General features: G+C 42.1%; 1 protein-coding gene across 1 annotated transcript in view; it reads left to right on the top strand.

The window, feature by feature from the left end:
* The first annotated feature begins 1422 nt into the window (after positions 1–1422).
* Positions 1423–16872, top strand: part of LOC149314412 (otogelin-like) — a 164617-nt gene continuing 149167 nt past the window's right edge. Inside the window, exons 1-3 of the mRNA XM_089523100.1 lie at positions 1423–1685; positions 5174–5228; positions 11006–11096. Of these exons, the coding sequence (XP_089379226.1) occupies positions 1423–1685; positions 5174–5228; positions 11006–11096 (409 nt within the window). The remainder of the gene's footprint in view (positions 1686–5173; positions 5229–11005; positions 11097–16872) is intronic.

The raw sequence follows: 16872 nt of genomic DNA, 5'->3' as shown, positions 1-16872 counted from the left end.
CTTTGAGACCAACTGAAAGAGAAAAATCAGTAGCATGAGCTGAGGAAGTAGGCTCAAGTCTACAAAAGCTCACATAACCAAATTTTCTCTTTCAGTCAGTCTCAACGGTGCTGCAAGACCCCTTTGCATCCTGATTTTCCAGTCTATCAGGGCTATGTCTTTGAATCCTGCCACCATGGATTTCATAGGATTTTCTTGGGTGCGGAATACACGAGAGATGTTTTTGCCAGTTCTTTCCTCTGCAGTACTGGTATATTGATGTATCCCCCAGAAAAATGGAATCATTTCCCCTTTATTCTCTCTCTGCTCTTCAGACATCATGGATGCACAAACCAGGTTGTGCTTCTGAGATGTTTTTCTTCTTACTTACACTCATGAGAGTCAACTGCAGGGACTCTTCTTACCAAGTACAGCTTTCTCTACTGATGAGTTATTTTTGTAGAATCTAGATGTAACAATAAAGTAAGTTGTGAAGTCGAAGGCTTTCATGGCCAGCATCTATAGCTTTTTGTAGGGTTTTAAGGCTCTGTGGCCATGTTCTTGAAGAGTTTATTCTTGACATTTCACCAACATCTGTGGCTGGCTTCTTAGGTTATGTGAGCTTGTTTATACTTGAGCCTACTGCTTCAGCTCATGCTCCCAATTTTTCTCTTTCATTCAGTCTCAGGGGTGCTACAAGATCCCTTTGCACTTCAGAAGATGCCAGTCACAGATGCAGGCGAAACATCAGGAATAAACGCTTCGAGAACATGGCCACACAGCCTGAAAAACCCACAAAAAACAATAAAGTAAGTTTCTTTTATCTGCCCATGTATCCCCTTTATTTACCAGATGCTCAAACCTTGCCTTTTACTGTATATGTGTGGATTACAATTGCTGCTACTGCTGCTGAACTAAGGCTGCATCCACAGTGGAGAAATTACCCGATTTGGCACCGCTTTAACTCTTTCTGGCTCAAGGCTATGGAATTCTGGGAGTTGGAGCTTGTTGTGGGGCCCAGAGCAGAATCCCAGAATTCCATAGCCTTGAGCCAGAAAAGAGTTAAAGCGGTGCCAAACCGAGTTATTTCTCCTGTGTGAATGCAGCCCAGGCTTACAAATTTTGACCACAACAATAAGTCATTTTCCCTCACACTCTGAACAAACCTTGCCAAGAAAACCTTGCCAAGGTTGGCCTCAGGGTTGCCATTAGTCAGAAAGGACTAGCAGCACCCACCACCACCAGGTCCCTGAAAGCCCCTGGACAAGCCCCCCTCTCTCAGCTTGAGGGGATGGCAGGGGCCAAAAGCTCTCTCAAAACACTTGCCAAAAGAGAAAGAAACAAACCACGGTAAGGATGGCCTTAGGGTCCCCATCAGTTGGAAAAGGAGGCAGGAAGGGAAGGGCAGAGGAGGAGGAGGAGGAGGAGGAGGAGGGCGCCTAAATGATGCTCATTCCAGGAGGCGTCCCCAGCAGGTGTCCCTGCTCTGGGGGAGGTCTAAAGGCGAGGCGGAGGCAGGGAGCTGGGCTTTGGGAGGCGAGCCAGGCGAACAGGGACCTTCCCGAGGCGCCAGCGGAGGACCCAGGGGCCGCCGCCTCCTCCTCCTCCTCTTTCTCCTCCTGGGCTCCCAGGCAGTGGCTCAGCACAGATGGAGCCTGGCTCTGGGCGCAGCCAGGGGCTGCTCCTGCTCCTCTGCATCCTTCACGGTGAGTCCCACCAGGGAAACCTGTTCACAGCAGGTTGGCTTGGATCTGAAGGAAGGGGACTGGATGCAGGCAAAAGGGGGGCAGGGGCCCCAGGAGACCTCCCCCTCCCCAGGACCTGTCCTCCATGTCCACCTTCTGTCCAGGACGAAGATTCCAACATGTCCTCCCTTTTGGGCAGGGCTAAGAAGCATCAGGGTGACCAGACGTCCTCCTTTTCCCCCCTCCAGGATCTATATTTCAACTTAATGTCCAGGAGGAATTTCAAACTGTCCAGGGTGGCCAGAGGTCCTCCTTTTCCCGGACCCACCCTACATTTCAACCTTCTGCCCAGGAGGAATTTTGAAATGTCCTCCATTTTGAGCAGGGCTAAGAAGCATGAATTGACATTTCTATATGAGTGTTTTTAGCTTTTTATTGGGTCATGCCCTCCATTTTACTCGAATGTCCTACATTTTGCGGTGACTCATCCTCCTTTGCGGTGAGGACACTTGTGGTCACGGGGGGGGGGGGGAATTTTAATGCATCTCTCTTGCCTCAGAAAACTCTATGAAATTCATGAGTGGGCCATGAAGGGGTGTGTGTGTGTGTGTGTATATATATATATATGCCCTTCATTTTTCTTAAATGTCCTGCATTTTGTAGATGGGGTTTCCTCTGATATATATATGATTTTACACACACACACGCCTTCAGGTAGCCAGTCCATATGAATTTCATAGGGCTTCCTTAAGCAAAGGAGATAGATATATGTCTGTGAGGGGGCAGGCAGGGTGCCCAGAGGTCCTCCTCCTTTTCCAGGACATGTCCTCCATTTCAACTTTCTGTCCAGCAGGCATTCCAAAATGCCCTCCATTTGGAGCAGGACACAGAAGCATGCACTTAATAGTTATAGGAGTGCTTTCATTTTTTATTTGGACTTCAGTGGTTCCCAAACTTTGGCCCTCTGGGTGTTTTGGCCTTCAGCTCTTAGAAGCTCCAGCCAAGGTGGCCAACATTCAGGAGTTATGGGAGCTGATGTCCAAAAGACCTGGAAGACCCAAGTGTGGGAACCACGAATGCCCTCCTTTTTGTGCTGAGGACACCTCTGGTGGGCCAGTTGAGGGAGTTGTGTGCCTGCCTCTTTGCCTCATCTGGGGAGAGCAACAAAGGCGAGCCCAAGCCAGTTTTGGGGACCATGTGGGGCCCAAAGGGGCTGCTAAGGAAAGAGCTAGCCATGGAGAGTGTGTATGTCTGTGTGTGGTTTTATTCCCCTTGCTAAGCTGGACTCCTCTTTTTCAGCGCTGTTCTTCTTTTCCTCCATCTTCTCCTCCTGGAGCGTGGCAGCAGAGGCCTCCCCAAACGCGGCCCCAAGCCAGGAAAGGTGAGGAATGTGGAAGGGAAGAAGGAGAAAGGTGGGGGGCTCACAGGTGTAGGTCTGAGTCGCTTTTTGTCATGGTGCTCCTACTACTGCTGAGCCTCCAAGAGCATCCCCTGAAAAGCATGGCCATACCGTCCCACTTGCAAAAAAAGTGCCGTTTATGCCTGGCTTAGAAGGGAATTAGAGCAATTTCATGGAGGATGAGGCTAACAATGGCCATTGGTCTTGAGGACCATATTCCTGCCATGACCAGGGACACTTTGCTTCAGAGGACAAATTACAAGGGAGTCAGCGTGGTGTAGTGTAGTCCTTCCCAAACTTTGGTCGTCCAGGTCATGGTGCTTCTGGGACTTCTACTCTTTGGGGCCCAGTCTTGGGAGGAAAGCAGGATAGTAATAAATATTGTCGTCATTATCATCGTTATCATCCCAGAAGCCATAGCCACCTTGTGAAGTCGAAGGCTTTCATGACCAACATCCATACTTTTTTGTGGATTTTACAGGCTATGTGGCCATGTTCTGGAAATTTATTCCTGATGTTTTGCTGGCATCTTCAGAGAATGCTGGCACGGAAGTGAGTGTACACACACATTGTGTGACCCTTGGTTGAGAGGACGTGATTTACATGTTAATCTTTGTGTTGGTCTGTTGTTGAATGGCAAAGCCTCAGGGTGTCCATTTAATTAGTGATCCATTGTCTGCTGGGAAACCTAATCCCACTAATGGATCACTAATTAAATAGACACCCTGAGGCCTTGCTATTCAACAAAAGATGCAAATCACTTCATCTCAACCAAGGGTCACACAGTATATATATCCCACTCACTCCCATGCCAGCATCCTTTGAAGATGACAGCCACAGATGGCCACATAGCCCCAAAACCTACAAAAATGTAGCCACCTTACCCAACCATCAGGAATTCAGGGAGGTGAACTTCAAAACATCTGGAGGACCAAAGTTTGAGAATCACTGGTGTAGTGGTTTGAGTGTTGGACTACAGCTCTGGAGACCAAAGTTCATTCAATTCCCTACTCAAGCAGAAAAACCAACTGAGTGCTTTCTCAGCCTGAAAGGATGGCAATGGCAACTCCCCTCTGAAGAAACCCCCCATGATAGGTTTACCTTAGGTCGCCATAAGACCGAAATGACTTGGAGGCACACAGCAACAGCACCTTAGAGAAGCCTATCTGAGTGTTACCTCAGCTAGGTGATGAAGACTTCTTTTAGGGTTGCCAGGAGTCCCTTAGGAAAAGGGATGTTAGCTATGTGAGGATTGGAAACCTTTTCCTTTTATATAGATGGAACAAGATGTTAAATAAAATTGTATTTTTTGGATGTGGTCCCTCCATAAAGAGAAATATGTGGTAAATATATTCAATTCACACAGAGAAACAAATGGCTATGTTAAATGAAATGTACCAGTAATCCTTTTTTAAAATCAATTTCCCCCTATTTTTCTTTTCTCTCTATATATTTTTCTGATTGTTAAATTGTGTACTGTGTATCTTGTAACTTTAGTATTTTGTGGATTTTTAACAAGATTTTTAAAAAAACTGTTGTAAGACACTTTGAGCCCAAATCTGGGGAAAAGGTAGTATAGAAATAAATATAGTAATAATAATGCAGTTGCCCTTCATATCCACAGCAGTAAAAATACCAGGTTATGTTTCCTTACAGGTATACATTCAGTTCAGCATCTCTACCAATATAATTTAAAGTGTACCAAGTGCTCAGCATCTGCTTATTCTTAAAGTTTCTTGTGAGATGGATGAATATATCAGGATGGGGGGTGGAGGAAGCTATGAATTTGGATTTCTTAGTTTACAGAGGAGGAATGCAGAATTAGTAACAGGAGATATGCTAATGCAAAAAGGGCTGCAATGTTGTTGATCAAGGAGTAGTAATTAAGAAACTAAAGACAGAGTGAGATTCACTGTGCTTCAGCATCAAGAGCTGGAAGACCCTCCCCCCCATCCCACTTTTTATCCCATGTACACATAAGGAAATTCCCAACTGAGACTGGGGGGGCCTCAGTCTGAGTAGAGGTGCAGCGTCCCTGAGTTCTGCATGAGTAGAAAAGGTGCAGATTACCTTTGCTAAACAATCCCAGCCTTGTTCTTTTCCTCCCTAGGAACAGCAGCAGTGCAGTACCTCAGAAAGAAGATCCTAGTGCCCTGGGAAAGCAGGTAAGGCCACGGCATCCACTCACCTAGTGGGATCATTTTTTTTCTGTGTTAAGAACAAGAGCCCTAGTTGAAGCATTCCATCTGCTACCTCAGCCATGCTTTTACGTATGTGTACGTGTGTACATGTGTATGTGCATGCCAGTTACCTTGATTATTTTCTTTCAGCCTGTTGGCACACTGTTGCCCTTCTACTGAAATGAAACTCTCTCCTTATCTCTCTGCATTATCCAGTCGTGCTAAAAAAATGCATACGGATGGCTTCTGAGTAGTAAAGCGCTTGACTTTCATTGACAGACATGTTTGCTGTGGCAACACTTTTCTTTTGTTCTTTCAATGGAATAATATGTAATACAGTAATAATTAAGTAATTAAAACTCATAGTTTTAAAATTCTTAGCTTTAAGTAAAACATTTTATCTCTGAAATGACTATAACAGAAGTGGCATGCCATTTTTTTTTCTATGAATGTCTCATATTAATGACTTAGGTTAGTGGATTCATGACTGATTGTAATAAAAGTCAGAACAGACTGTTGATCTGAAAGTGTCCAATTGTTATAGAAGTTTGTCTGTTCTAATTCCTTTGTTTTTGTTGAGTAGTGAAATGCAGGGAGCAATAATCATGGGAAAAATCCCCTGAACTTTGCAAATCTGGATGTTTTTTTTAATTTGGAAATTTAACTTGCATGAAAGTTTTAGAATGAATGGAGCTATATCATACTTGAATGATATAAAACACATATGTTAAAAGAGTACTTTTCATGCAAATTTACAATGTTCTGTGACATTACTTGATTAGGTTAGTGTATATGGCAGATAGCATTATTATAACTGCTTGAGTCAATCAGGTATAATTCCGTTGTTTGTAAAAAGTATACTCTAGCTTGCTTTTTAGAAATGTTAATGAAATCTATCTGTGATGTACCTGGATTATAAAAAAATTATAGTGAAAGATTTATTTTGGTAAATGGAACCCAAAAAGAATGCAGAATCTAAATGACTGAAAACATATTCTGTTAACACAACAATTTATAAATAAGTTCTGTTAAGATACTGTAACTGAAATTAAATAAATTCATTTAAATAATCATTTTCTTCACTAGGAAAAATAATTGATAAAGGCTTGAGGTCTATTAGTAAGCTTCCCATTAATGCTGACATTCTTTTCACTAATTATAAAGTGCAAGTTGCTTTCACTCTCTGAAAGTTGAATTTATATGCAACTAAACTTCCCAGGGTTTTTTTTTAAAATATTGATTACATACATTCAAGTGTTTAGGTGGTATAAAACCTATGGATGGTTTTTCATTTTCATTTGATTGATTGTTTTTACAACTAAATTATATCAGAGCAAAATAAATCTGTGTTGTAAAACTATATATTCCCTCCCTCCCTCCCTCCCTCCTTCTTCTTTTTTTTTTTTGGTCCTTTTTCTGCCAGCGGTAGGAATCATGCAGCCCTCCAGATATTGTTGCACTATAACTCCCAGCAGTCTTAGCTAGCAAAGCAAATGGTGAGGAATGCTGGAAGTTGTAATTCAACAAAAAATCACATTATTCCCGTCCTGCTTTATATAATTTTTTTATTTACTGAATAGTGGGCTTTTTATTTTTTTAAAGATTTTTGTTTTATAGATTTTACATAGGTACAGTTTCATTAGTTTCCTCTAAGTTAAATCAGATTCTGTCTTTCCCATTCTTTGTTTCTTAAGAAGTTCAGTAGAGAAAGACATATTCTGCGTAACTACAAACTGGTAATTGAATCAATTGCTGATAAGGCTGAAGACTTGGTTTTATGAAAGGCACCTAGGGAATGCTAACAGACTCTCTTGATGCCTTTTTCCTTCACTGCTAATTCTAAACTGCACATCTGCAATACTGTTAGATTGAAAATATGTATTCAAAAGCTATAAATGGAGCACTTTGAATGCTATTAGTTAAAACCATATCAATAAGGAAAAAGTAACACTAGTAATACGTAGGTGCCAGATTAGCCCTGTATACTAGAGCAGAACTATAAACCAGATGCCCATTTATACTACGTACATGGTTATAGAGCTATGACTCCACTTCAACTGAAATAGCTGCCTCCTATGGAATCTGGGGTCTGCAGTTGGGTTAGAGGCACTTAAAGGCTCTTTCTGGCTGGGAATGCTAAGTGCCCCTCCCTAAACTGCCAATCCCAGGATTCCATAGGATGGAGCCATAGAGGTTAAAGTGAAATCATAGCATTACAATTATGCAATGTGAATGAGCAACAACTGTGATATACAGTAGCTGCCATAGCTGACACAGTATATGCCTTATATTTGTTGTTAACTGTTGCCAAATTGACTTTGAGTTATAGTGACCGTATGAATGAGAGACCTCAATGTCCCCCTATCATCAATATCACTGCTCAGGCCTCACAAACTCAGCAGTTGAGTCTATCCATCTTGAGTGTGGTCTTCCTCTTTTCTTTCTGCTTTTTGTCTTACTAAGCATTATTGTCTCTTCTAGTGAGACATGTCTTCTCATCATATGGCTGAAGTATGACAGCTTCAGTTTCATCATCTTGGCTTCTAGGGAGAGCTCAGTCTTGATTTGTTCTAGGACCTATTTATTTCCCTTTTTAGCAGTCCATGCTATCTGCTGAACAATTCTCCATACCACATCTAAAATTAATTTATTCTCTTCCTATCAGCTTTTTTCACTGTCCGTCTTTCAGAACCATACATAGAAATTGGAAGTATGATGGCATGAACCATCCTAACTTTAGCATTCAATTATATATCTTGACACTTCAAGATCTTGTCTAGTACCTTCATAGCTTCCCTTCCAAGTCCCAGTCTACAGATTTCTTGACTGCAGTCTCCATGCTCATTAATAGACTGAGCCAAGGTATGGAAAATCCTGAACTACTGTATTTCAATATCTTCTTCATCTACTTTAAAGTTCTGTATGTCATCTGTGACTGTTACTTTTGTTTTCTTAATGTTCAACTCTAAACCTGCCTTTGCACAGTTTTCCTTGACTTTCTTCAAGAATTGTTCCAAATCTTTGCTATTTTCTCCTGTTAGTATGGTGTTATCTGCATATCTTAAATTATTTATGTTCCTTCCTCCAGTTTTCACAACTCCTTCCTCTGAGTCTAATCCTACTTATGTATGATATTTTCAGCATACTACTTAAATCAGCAATGTCCAAACTCTGGCCCTCCAGTTGTTTTGGATTTCAGCTCCCAGAAGCCTCGGCCACCTTGGCCAGTGGTTTGGGATTCTGGGAACTGAAGTCCAAAACAACTGGAGGGCCAGAGTTTGGACATCACTGACTTAAACAAATAAGATGACAAGATGCAGCCTTGCCTGATCCCCTTGCCAATTGGAGACCATTCTGTCCCCCTTCCCTTTGAGAAGCCAGTTGTATATGACAGTTTGGCTTCAGCATAACCTAATAATTCCACATCCCCTGGGCAACCTATGTGATTAATGCACTTCCTGTAATTTTGCCTGACAGCTCACTACCTTATTGTGCCTTTCACTAGTACGGGCAACTGGGTAAATTATGCAAGGCTTCAGGTCAGGGCATTGCTTCTGTGGCTCAAAGCAGGGCCATTTTGGGACAGACTGGAGCAAAGAGTCAGAGCACATGGTGGTGGTGAAGTAGTGACAAAAAAGAACTTTCAGATTTGGGACCCTGCTGAAGCTTTGTGAGATTTGCTGGCACTTGGTTAGCAGGTTGGAGTTGCACTGCTGCTCCTGCTTTCTTTGATTGTACAGAGGTAGCAGAAGAAATATTTTTTTGTGGAAGAGTGGACACTTGAAGCTGTGTGGGGAAGACATATCTCTGGGGAAGGAGTATCTGTGCTCAAATCTTGGAAAGTGCTTTGTCTTGGAGCAGCTCCTATAGTTAAATCTCTCCCTTTCCAGCCCCCACCAGTCTCCAGTTCAGAGCATGTGGCCTCTGCAAACCCCTTACCCACACACCAGCTGTGCCTTTCTCTGTCCTGATAAATGATTGAGAGTCTCTCACTGGCCTTTGCTATATGGCTGGCACAGGTGAGAGGTTCTCAGTTGCTGCTTGGCCAGCTGCTCAACTGCTGCTCCCAGGATGACAGGATACAAAGGGAGCAATGACTGAGCAGCCAGTCAACAATAACCAAGAAGCTTCTTACCTGTGTGGGCCTTAGCTGCAAGGCTCTCATAAGCAGGAAGCTTGGTTACTTCTCAGCCAGCTGCTTGGTTGGTTTGCTGCTCCCAAGGTGAATGGGTGCAAAGGGTGCAGCAATCAAGATTAGTTTTGAATTTGCAGTAGAAAAAATAAAGGTAAAGGTTTTCCCTTGACAAGTTGTCTAGTTATTTCTGAATGCAGGGTATGGTGCTCAACTCTATTACAAAGCCAAGGGAGAAAGTAGAGATGATTCCTTGGTCATGTGGCCAACATGACTATATGAAGAACAGTAGACCTAATATAAAAAAAATACGCAATGGGGGCTGCTAGGGTTAACACCCAAAAGAAAAGGGGGCGGTAGGCTAAAAAAGTTTGGGGACCACTGCTTTCAACAATGAGGCACAACAAAAGTTAAGGTGAGGTATTTGTGTCTCCTGAAGAGTCAGCTAATGCAAAATGTAATGCAGTAAACTTAGGATCTTACATTACTGAACTCTTGGACTCTGGAAAAACTCTTATTTCCAAGCTTGAGGGGTATCAATGTAATATTTCTTCATTCATCTGGATTACCAAAACATAGCCTTTAACATTTCACAGATGAAGATGAGGATATGTGTGCTATACATCTTTATAAGGACCACTGCATGAGCTCTAACATCCCCTCCCAACACGCATAGTAACATCTGCTGTTTAATATAATAAAATTTGATATAGATATTAAAGCTCACCTTGAAACAATTACAACTGCTCAGACTAACCTCTCTTCAAGGACTAGTGTAAAGACAAAAAGTGGTGAAGAGGGGTTATAGACAGCCTTTTTAGTTCCTGGACAAAAGGTGGAATAGATGTAAAATAAAACAGAGAGAAATATACAGTAGAATCATAGAATCATACATTGGAAGAGACCCCAAGAGCCATCCAGCCCAACCCCCTGCCATGCACGAAATCACACTCAAAGCATCCCTGACAGATGGCCATCCAGCCTCTCTTTAAAGACCTCCAAGGAAGAAGACTCCACCATACTCCAAGGGAGTGTGTTCCACTGTCAAACAGGTTTTACTGTCAGGAAGTTCCTCATAATGTTGAAGTGGAATCTCTTTTCCTGTAGCTTGCATCCATTGTTCCGTGTTCTAGCCTCTGGAGCAGCAGAAAACAAGCTTGGTCCATTCTCAATGTGACACCCCTTCAAATACTTAAACAGGGCTATTGTATCACCCCTTATCTGTCTCTTCTCCAGGCTAAACACACACAGCTCCCTAATTCTCTTAGCTGGAAAATATCTTAATTTGAAACAAGCAAAACCAACCATCGTGTAGACCATGCAAAGCAGGTACAGAAAAAACAAATTAACTCAGATTAAGTTATGAAAAACTTTAAGATTTGTTATATGTAAAGGCTCATTCACACCTAGGAATCCAGAATTTGTCAGATTTGACTTAGAAGCTGACTAATGTTGAGTTTTAGTGGCATTACTAACTATGGGTTGTCTTATGCATTGAGCCTGAATGCTCTCTGAAATTATTTATGTTTGATGGCAAATTAGGTATGTGCAAGCATACATTCCTTGTTAGCATTAAAATTGTGGGAATTGATATATTTATTTTGAATTAATAGTTGTTCTTTCTGTACAGGTATTTGGAACATCAGTGTATAACTCTTCATCTCCCACAGTGTTTTCTCCGAAGGAAAAACAATTTCGCAGCACAATCTGTCAGTCTTCCAGTAAGTTCCTTAACATTTTAATGTTTTTTAAAGAATATTAGTGACAACCTTAGCAAGAGCTTTTTAAAAAATAGCTCTAGTCCTATTGTACCAAACAAACTGTCCAAAGGATTATTATGCCTAGGTTAGGCCCAGTCCAGATGGGCCGAAAAGGACGCCCTTGTCACGTGTGAGGGGTGCCTTGGGGCGGCACTTCTAGACACCCCTCACTCCTCGCACGTGACAAGGGCGTCAAAATGGCGGCGCCCTGTACAGACGGGCACTGCCATTGTTATGTGCCGGACACATAGCGCCTTTATGACGTCGCGAGTGCGCCATTGGCGGTGCAAGAAGAACCTGCTTTTTATGGGTTCTTTTTGCTACGCAGGAAAGTCCTGCGGTTTGGTGGCTGCGGCTTCTCTGCGGAGCAAAACTAGGCACCAGGAGTCTGTCCTTTTTGGATGGTCTGTCCCGTGCCAATGTGAGAGTTAGCATATCTATTTAAGGTATTGTTTCTTTCACCACTATAGGTCTGAGATTGTAAAACATACTTGTGAAAGCTGACTTATCATATTAATGGTTCTTGAATGTGTATCTGGTGTTTTAAATGAATTAATTTTAGTTTATCTAATTTATCTCTAGCTTGGAGTACTTTCTGTAGTCTCCAGATGGCATACTTCTTTAATGAGCAGAGAAAAAGTTTAAGTCAAGCCTGACAGTCCAGAGGTCTCTAGGTAGATGCATATGAGTCAGAGGCACAATTGCAGTTTCAAAATGTTGAGAGCAAAAGAAAGAACCAAAGTTGCTTGGTAAGGAGGGTAGAGCGTGGTGAGTATCAAAGGCTGAATGAGCAGTGGGGTAGGAAGGAAAAACTAGTGAGACAGAGTGAAGGCAAGGGAGACTAGAGAAAAAGCAAACGAAAGAGAAACAACATTGGGTTGGGGAAGAAGAATGAACATGTGGCGGACAGAAGAAGCATTTAGTTTCATTGGAGAGAAAGAGCACTGATATGGATGATGAAGAATGGGAAGAAAGAGTATTTAAGGGAGTGAGAGGGAAAGAGCACAATGGTGGAGACTAGATGGTTTTTAACCCATACAGAGCTAGGTATTTCTGCTGGTAGCTAATGAAAAGAACTTCTTGGAAGTACTGCACAGTCACTAGCTAACATGTTTTCAAATGAGTTGTAGCATTTCAGTGCTTGCCTTAGAATGAGAAGATACTTTGTTGTTGTTAACCTCCCTTATGTCAATCTCAACTCATGGCAATCCTGTGGATGAGACAACTCCAAGACTCCATACCCTCCACTACTTTGCTTAGTTCCTGCAAACTCATACCCATGACTTACTTAATACAGTACACCCTTGCCTTACGTGGGGATCAGTTCTGGACCCCTCCGCGTAAAGCAAATAGCACGTATGCTCAAGCGCCATTGAAAATAATGGGGCTCATGAATGACGTGTGGTGCAGTGTGCGCGCCATTCAACTTCCATTGTGTGGCTTTCAGCATAAGCTGAAAGCCGTGTAAATGGCACCTGTGTATGACATGGGCACACTGCAGAATCTTTCCACCTAGCATGAGGCCTTCCTTTATACTTCTCTCCACCTTTCCTAGCATTATTGTTTTTTCCAATGTGTCGTGCCTTCTCATGATGTGACCAAAGTATGACAGCCTCAGTTTTGTCATCTTGGCTTCCAGGCAGATTTCTGGCTTTTTCTGTTGTAGGACACATGTGTTTGTCTTTTGTGGCTGTCCACAGAATCCGCAGCACCACATCTCAAATTAATTTATTTTCTTTTAATCTGTTTTCTTACTGTATACTTGACTATAAGTCGACCTCATGTATAAGTCGATGTCAACTTTTTGAGCCAAAATTATGGATTTTGGTATGACCCATGGATAAGTCAAATGTTAGACTTTAGGAGGCAGCCTGGCTGTGGAGAGGCTGAAATGTGATCGGTCACTCTTTCCAGCCTCTCTGCAGCTGGGCTTTCTCTGAGAGGAGCCCAGCTGTGGACAGGCTCCAGGGCGATTGATCATCCTCCCCAGTGTCTCCCCAGCTAGGCTTTTTCTTGGGGAGGGAGCCTAGCTTGGGAGAGGCTACGGGGCCATCAATCGCCCTTTCCAGCCTCTCTGCAGCTGGGATTTCTCCCGGGGAGGAGCCTGACTGGGGAGAGGCTGCAGGGCAATCAGCCGCCCTTCCTAACCTCTCCCTCCCCAGCTGGGCTGGCTAGGGAGAGGCTCGTACTGTTTACTGTATTGACTTGTGTATACGTTGAGCGAGGTTTTTTTTAGTTAAAAACCTAAAATTCTCAGACACGGTATATACATCAACTTTTGGGTCCAAAACTAATTGTCCAGCTCTCACATCCATATATGGCAATTGTGAATACAACTGCTTGTATGTTTCTCGCTTCATGGTTAGTTGTATATTTTTGCTCTTTAGGATCTTTTCTAGTTCTTTTATAGGTGTCCACTCCAATCTTAGCCTTCTTCTGATTTTTTTAACTGCAGTCCCCATTCTCATCACTGTTTGACCAAAGGTACGGGAACTCTGGCCCGAGACAGATTGGCCGAAAGGGGCGTGCTGCCGCCGATATTAGGGATCCGGAGTGCGCGGCAATCGCACACTCCGCAACCCTAACATGTCATGGCAGCAGCCTAATGGCGGTGTCCCGTGCACATGGGCGCCACCATCTTGACATAAGCGATGCGCAGTATATAGATGTTATTGCGAGTTGCTTACATCACAACTGTGCTATTGTGAGTTTGGCTGCTGCGGAAGGAAACAGGCCGCGTACAGTCTGGCCTTTTTTGGAGGTATGTACTGGTCCTCTTTTACTATTTCAATTTCCTCACTGTCTAGTTTGAATTTGTATAGATCTTCCATGGTCATTAGTTTTGTTTTCTTTGGCCCGGTACAGTCCGCCCAAAAAGGGCGGTCTGCCGGCTCCTTGTTTTGCTCTGTGAGCAAGCTGCAGCGGACAAACCGCGCGGCTTCCTCGGGGAGCAAAAAGAACCCGTACAGGGTACTGCCATTTTGATGTACAGAATATGTGCTAGGGTTGCGGGACGTCTGTAAGTGACACCCAGAGGCAACCCTAGCATGTCAACAAGACGTGCCACGAGGCCCGTTTGTACCGGGCCTTTATGTTCAGCAATAAGCCTACCTTTGGACTTTCTTCTTTGATCTTTCTTAGTAGTTGTTCTAGGACTACAATATTTTCTGCTAGTTGTATGGTGGCATTTGCATATCTTAGATTGTTGATATTCCTTTCTTCTATTTTTACTCTTTTTTCTTTTGTGTCCAATTCTGCTTTTTGTATAATATTTTCTGCATATACATTGAACAGATAGGGTGAAAGGGTGCAGTCTTGCCTGGCCTCTTTACTAGTTGGGACCATTCTGTTTCTCTTTGTCCTGTTCTAAAAGTAACTTCTTATCCTAAGAAGAAACTGAAATGGTAGAGTATCACCAATACCTACCTAAGTTCTTTATCGCAATAGAATTAGTGAATAACGACACAGATTCAGAAATTGTGCTTATCAGATTTTTGCACTTTTATCTCTTCAGATTTTCTATGAGGTAAATTTAAATGATTCTGCCATGATGGGAAAAATACTTTTAAATCTATCCTGATTGTTTGCATATATTAACTGAATTTTACAGATGTTGGATTCTAGTTTTTTGAAATAGCAATTGCACACCTTGTCATAAAGTTACACTCACAATAAACATGCTGTGTTTTTAAATAGGCTAGGATTATGTAAACAAAAATTACTTACTTGTGTCCAAAACTCTTTATTGTGGTTTTTAGTACTCCTGCTGCTGCCAAAAACAAAATGAAAACATGAGCTCTAGCAATAAGGACTGAAGCTTATGTAGTTGTTTTGACGTCTTTTGTTAGTCTGAATGCTGGTTTATATCCAAAGCATATCAAATCAAAAGTCACAAGTATATCAGTCTAGATTTTTTCAATTCCCTTAGATTCAGGAATGAAAAACTGTTAAAGCTCCAGGGGTTCTTCCCCAGGGTCCTCTTTACATTACAGAGTTATAGCACTATGATTCCACTTAAAGTGCCATAGAACATTGTTTAGCATTCTGGGATTTGTACAGTAATTTGGTCTCTGGCAGAGAATTCTTTGTGCCAGTTCCTAAGATGGAAATCCCAGGATTCCATAAGATGTTGTCATGGCAATTAAAGTGGAATCATAGAGCTAAAACGGTATGGTGTGAAAGGGTCCCAGGATCTTGAAGGGCATCTTTGACATTTGTAGTTATTTATTTTTTACTTGAAATATATCTGGCCTACCTTGTAACTGAAGATCTCAAGGTGAGACACAAATCAAAACATCTCACAACCCACAATCCAGTTGAAACAAAACCAGGCCTCAAACATCTGAATGAACAAGTAGGTTTTAATTTAAAGTCAAAGTGAGGCCATTATTAGTGCCAGTTTTGGCTTCCAAGTGAGGGGCATTCTACATCTAGGGCGTTAAAGCTGAGAAGCCCATCATCCACATCTCCATATACAGCACACTCACCCTATCCGTAGGCTTGCCATCCACAGCTTTAAGCTTATGCAGACAGCAAGCCCTATTTGTTACAATGGTGTGCACACCTGTGGCGGCTGTGCCACTGTGCCATTGAAACAAACGGGACTTGAGTGTATTCCCAACAAGAGATATGCAGGAATTGTCTACCCATCTCATCTTAATATTCAGGCAGATATATATCAAGGAGGGATACTTTCTCAGATGTTAAAGTGCCAAGCTGATATCAAGCTACTGATAATGGATGATATCTAATGCCACAATCTTGTAAAGAAAGAGTTTCTTTCTAGTTCTTTATGCAAATAAATTGGTGGGCAGTTGCCGGGGTTTGTGGGGCCATATTGGCCCCTGTGTGATCTTGTTGTGCCTCCACTCTCTGATATTTACTTCCCTGTGGGCTATGCAGAGACATACTATTCTAAGGGTGGGGGTACGGAATTGAGGGGGGCTTTATATCACCTTTGCCTGCCCCTGGTTTACAACCAGAGGCATGAGACATAAGACAAAGGCAAGAGAATGGAAACCTAAGGAGTAAAGTCAAAGTGAGTAGAACATGTTGAGTATGATGGCTCCTGATATAAAAGGGAAATGGGTAAAGACTGGATGAATCCTATGGTTTGGTTAGTCCAATAATAGTATTTCTGCTTAAATACTTAATAATAATAATAGTAATAATAATAATAATAATTTTTAGCCCACCTCTCCCTTTCGGATTGAGGCGGGTTCCAAAATATAATACTTCAGAAATGGAAATTAAATACTGGGCAGCTGAAGAAGCAGCTGTTGGGACAAAACTGACAATGAAACTTTTAATAAAATGTATTTTTAGAACAAGAAATTACCTTGAAAACAGCCTTTGAAATTTAATTGGCAATTGAATTGCTATTTTCAAAGTTTGCCTTCTTTTTTGCCAGCTGGTTAATGATGGGTAACAGTGATAAAAGATAATCAAAGAATACACCTGAGGATGTTCTTGTTTTTGGCTTGCTTATAAATGTCAAGGCAAGAGACAAAAACAAACAAAAAACCTTATACAGTACTTAAGTGGCAGCTTATGTTATTTAGCTGAAAACTAATTAATGGGGACTGACCCTTCTCAGGAGTATGGAAGAGGAACACAGATCTTATTAACATCATCCCTGGCAATAAATGATCAAAGAACTGTGGTCCATCTTAATCTGCCTAATGAAGTTGGGTTATTTGAAAAATACACCAGGAAGTGTTTTGGATACAGTTTGATT

The sequence above is a fragment of the Sceloporus occidentalis genome, unplaced genomic scaffold (genome assembly GCF_023333645.1).
Source record: "Sceloporus occidentalis isolate IW3139 unplaced genomic scaffold, rSceOcc1.0.p SCAF_4, whole genome shotgun sequence".
Taxonomy (NCBI): domain Eukaryota; kingdom Metazoa; phylum Chordata; class Lepidosauria; order Squamata; family Phrynosomatidae; genus Sceloporus; species Sceloporus occidentalis.
This window is presented reverse-complemented; position numbering and strand designations above follow the sequence as displayed.